The sequence below is a fragment of the Lagenorhynchus albirostris genome, chromosome 15 (genome assembly GCF_949774975.1).
Source record: "Lagenorhynchus albirostris chromosome 15, mLagAlb1.1, whole genome shotgun sequence".
Classification (NCBI taxonomy): Eukaryota; Metazoa; Chordata; class Mammalia; order Artiodactyla; family Delphinidae; genus Lagenorhynchus; species Lagenorhynchus albirostris.
Window position 1 is genome coordinate 82,962,197 of NC_083109.1, and position 4,752 is coordinate 82,966,948.

General features: G+C 47.1%; 1 protein-coding gene across 4 annotated transcripts in view; it reads right to left on the reverse strand.

The window, feature by feature from the left end:
- The window catches only part of RSPH10B (radial spoke head 10 homolog B), a 39,973-nt gene extending 35,336 nt beyond the window's left edge, over positions 1–4,637 (reverse strand). Inside the window, exons 1-3 of one of the 4 annotated variants that reach the window (XM_060122406.1) lie at positions 3,739–4,637; positions 2,615–2,985; positions 74–149 (exon numbers count right to left, since the gene is read on the reverse strand). In XM_060122406.1, the coding sequence (XP_059978389.1) occupies positions 74–149; positions 2,615–2,889 (351 nt within the window). In that variant the 5' untranslated portion in view covers positions 2,890–2,985; positions 3,739–4,637. Of the gene's footprint in view, positions 1–73; positions 150–2,614 lie in introns of all 4 variants that reach the window. The other 3 variants (XM_060122405.1, XM_060122409.1, XM_060122410.1) reach the window with 3 other exon arrangements.
- Positions 4,638–4,752: the final 115 nt, after the last annotated feature.

A 4,752-nucleotide genomic window follows, 5' to 3' on the forward strand; every position in this document is an offset into this window, starting at 1 on the left:
TTTCTGAAGATGCAAATCTAAAATTATCACCCTGCACTGTCTGCCCTGCCCAGTCCCAAAAGGTATAACTCACGTGGTAGGTACAGCCTCCTTGAAAGATGGCAAAGCCTTCTCCCTCATACAGTCCACGGACTTTTTCCCCTTCGTAGCTACAATGAAACAAAGCTCAAGGCAATGAATCATGTGAGCACACCTCAGTGACTGTGTGTTAAAGTACGTAATGAACATCAATGAAAAAGTACAAATACCTCACATTCACTCAACAAGCATTCCCCGCCGAGGACCACTGTGTGCCTGCCCCCTTCTAAGTACCAGGGCTGCAACTGTGAACAAGTTCCTGCCCTTGGGAGTTTATGGTTCAAAGAGGAGAGACAGTAAAAAGGAAACAAATGAACAAGATAATTCTAGATCACGTTCAGTTTTTGTGAAAGATATGATCAGGGAATGTGATCAGGAGTAAGGAGACGGCTACTTATAACAAAGAACCTGGAGAAGAAGAGGATCCCCAGGAAGAGGAAACAGCAAGTGCAAAGGCCCTGAGGCAGGAAAGAGCCTGCCGGCTCAAGTTCAGCTGCACAGCTGGACCACACTGAGTAGGTGAGCAATGGATGGGAGGGAGACCAGGGGAAGAAGAGGCTGGGCCGTGATAAAGACTTGCTATAAAATCGAAAAGCTCTAAGAGGAATCATGAGAGGGTTTTAAGAGGTGGGTTGGACAAGACCAGATTTACGTCTTAAAAAGATCACTCCAGTTGCCGTGGAGAACGGACTGTGTGTGGGGGGAAGCTAACTGCTGGGATGGAGTAGTGAGAGGGGAGAGAGATGGAGGCGTATGGAATATTCTGGACAATTTTCTGTCTGGGGTGATGAAAACATTCTGAAAATGGGTAGTGGGGATTGTTGCATGACATGGTGAGTGTATTTAATGCCTCTGGATTTATACTTAAAATGGTTAAAATAGTACATTTTATGCTATGTGTATTTTACTATGATAATATTTTTAAGATATATTCCGGACATAGAACCAACAGGGCTTGCTGACGTGCTGCCTTTGGGGAACGGAGGTACCGAGAACAGCACCCAGATTTTTAGTTCAGCACCGAATGCATAACGTGTGATGTGTCACCTAGCTTGCCTCTAGGCTCTGAGGTAAGTGAGGTGGAAAACAAATGGACCTGTGACAGCTATGACCACACTGGGATTATTCCAAGAATCCAAGGAAGGGTAAACATTAGAATACCTATAAATATAATTCATGATATCGGCAAATCAAAGAAGAAAAACCATGTTTATATCAAGATGCCAGAAAAGTATGATAACATTCAGCAATCATTTTTTAAAAATTCTAATTAATGGCAGTCACTATGGAAAACAGTATGGAGGTCCTTAAAAAAACTAAAAATACAGCTACCATATGATCCAGCAACCCCACTGTTGGGCATATATCCAGAAAAGACAGAAATTCTAATTCAAAAAGATACATGTACCCCCATGTTCATAGCAGCACTGTACACAACAGTCAAGCCAGGGAGGCAACCTGTGTGACCACTAGGCTGTTGGCAATGACAGAAGCTGACGTCCGAGACTAGGTTGTGAAAGACACCGAGGCTCCCAAAGCTTGCTCGCTCTCGATCACTCCCCAGGGAAGCCAGCTGCCATGCCGGCAGGACATTCAAGCAGCCCTGCGGAGACAGCCCATGCGATGAGGAACTGAGACTGACGGCCACCCCAGGGAGCCACTGCGAAAGACTGTCCAGCCGGTCAAGCCTTTAGACGAACCCTGGTTGACATCTTCGCTGAACCTCATGAGATCCTAACCCAGTACCATCCAGCATCCAGCAAAGCTGCTGCCAGACTCCTGAGCCCCATAAACGACGTGATATTTATTGCTTTAAGTGTCATGTTTTGGGGTAACTTGTTACATAGATAATTAATACAAGGAGTGATGTAAACCAAGTCAGCATTAGGAAGGTAAATCTATGAGGCGTGGGGAGAGAGGCTAGAAGCAGGGACTCTTGAGGAAGTGAGTCCAATGGCCCAAGCAAGAGGTATGAAGACAAGTCTGTGCGTAGCGAAAAGGATGAATGAGAGAAGCACGGAGGAAAAAGAAACACAAAAGGCAGGGGTAGGGAAGAGATTAGTTCTGTGACTTGGAGCTTGGATGCCCTGATAGAAACAGGGACCAAGGGAGGAGCCAAAGGCTGCGAGAGAAACAGCAACGTTTAGAGGAACCTTCTAAGGTGCGAATACTCATTTATTTCCCCCCATTAAGAACCTGAGGCTCAGAAAGGTTCGGCGATGGGGTTGATGTCCTAGAGCTAAGACTCAAATCCAGATCATGGTACTTCAAGTCCTGCAGTCTTTGCGTTGAGACACAGAAAGTTTGAAGTCCAGTGGACGATGTCCACCAGGGAGGTAAAAATCTGAACCTAAAACTCTTGGAGAGAGAACAGTGCTAAAGACATTGATGTTTACCGTCGTCTAGGGAGACGGAAGTAAAGCTACAGTAAGAGATTATCAAGAGACAGAGAACAGAGAGCATGAAAGTCGTAGAAAAGGGAGCAAGGACGATGCAGCTCATTAAAATCACCTTTCAAAAGCAAAAAAAAAATCACCTTTCTACTATGAGTTTGGTCAGAATGGGCTCTTCATACTGGGTGGTATCTTCATACTGGATGGTATCTTCATTCCGCAGATCATCATTTTTGCACTCTCTCTCGAGTTCTGGTTCTTTGAGCTGCATGTCCAATGGTGGCACAGCACCTGGGGGCATATCTTGCCTAGCAGCATTGCCATCTTGTTTGGGAAACTCTGTATGATCGGAGACAGACGATGGAGAGCAGGCCAACTTATCCCCTTTTTTATCTGCTCTTTTCTTTTCTTTCACCATTGCCTTTAGAAGACCTAAGGTTTGCTTTATATAGGTAAGTATCAAATGACTCCTTTGGTTGAAAGCTGTTTGTTTCAAGGCGTTGATGAGTTTTACCTGAAAAATAAAAATTATGTCTCGTTTTACAACCCCAATGTCATTATCACTCTTTTCCTACAGCCTGAAAAATTAATTACAAGTATCGAGTCTCACCAGTTTATAAAAATATTACTTCAATATTGCATTGGTTGCTTCCTAAAATTTTTAAAATTGGAACCACCATCTACCACTTCTTTCCAAATAGTGCTCCAGTAAGAAGAGCAATCCTGTGTGTGAAAAATACCGACTTAACCTCTGAAATCTTACATGCCACCAGTTCGTACTTTAAAAGCCCGTCTCTTCGTGTGTCAGCATGGCAAAGTGCTCATGAGCTGCACTGCCCCTTCCCAGCTGTTACCTGAGGTCCTTCTGCTTCAGCTGTCAAACAGGAATAACAGCACCTTGGTCTGGTTATAAGGATGAGATGATGCACAAAATCCCTACGGATCAGACAGTGTGCACAATCAATAATGAAGTGATTATTTTTTCACTTTCCTGTTTTTGAACTTGAAATCATCGGCTACCTACTCCCTAGGACAGCACTGCCAGGGTCAAGCAAAAAATCTTGTGCTAATTATTTGCCCAAGGTCTTAGAGCTGAGGCACAGGGCTCCAAAGCCACAGTTTCTGTGGCCTTCCCAAACTGGCCCCACTGAAGACACCCCGGTGCATCGAGCAGGACGCACAGGTGAGTCCCGGAGTGCAAGGCAAGGTCATGTCCGTCGCGGCGCAACCACGGCCTGGGACCCCGGGACCCCGCGGGGGCGCTCACCTCGCTGGGGACGCCGTGGGACTCTGCCAATCCCAGACGGAAGCGGCGCGGCGACCTGATCCTGCCGGTCTCCAGGCAACCGCAGGCCCCGCCCCGCTCTTAAACGGGCCGCCGAGCGTGCTCAGCCCTTAAAGCAGAGCGCTGAAGCTTGAAGCACCTGACCAGGGTTTTCCCAGCTCTACTAATTGCCGCGCCCGAGGCCTCTCTCACTAGAATAACTCAGGTGTTACTTTTTCATTATGGCCCTAAACGAATTACCCCAAACTTAGTGGCTTAAAGCAACACAAGTTTATCATCTCACAGTTCTGTAAGTTAGGAAACCACCAGGACTGGTTCCTTTGGCGGCTCCAGGGGAGAATCTATGTCCTTGCCTTTTCCAGTTTCTAGAGGCCGCCTTCCTCCATCTTCGAAATTAGCAACGTTCCTCTCTCTGGCTCAGCTGGGAAAAGTTCTCCACTTTTCAGAAGCCACGGGCTAGACGGGGCCCACCCAGCCAACCCAGGGTACTCGCCCCATCTCACCACCCTTCCCTTACTCACCTGCGGAGCCCCTTGGCCACATAGAGCAGGTTTTCAAGGGTTCTGGGATGAGGACAGGTGGTCTCTGGGGCAGGCCTGCCTCCCACAAACCCCGATATGCGGAGTTCTTGCAAATATTAAATCTTTCGGACAGGTCCACCAGTGCAGTGCTTGCACAAGTGGCAATGACGATTACTTGACTGTCTCCTTACACCTAAGGAATTCTAAGTTTGCAAATGGAAGGAAGCCCACTGTCTGGGCAGAGAGGTCGAGAGCAGGGTGTGGGTGGGAGGCCCACACTGGGCACTGTACCCCAACCGCCATCTGGACCCCGCAGAGGGCATTTTTACTTCCATTTCTAGCGGAGTTCAAATGGGACGAGACTCCATGAAAAACCATTTGACAACACACAGGGATTCTTCTACCTCCAGTACCAGTCAGTAACTAGACCATCTTGCAGTTCACACTCCCAGAAAACCAAATCACAGCATCAAAG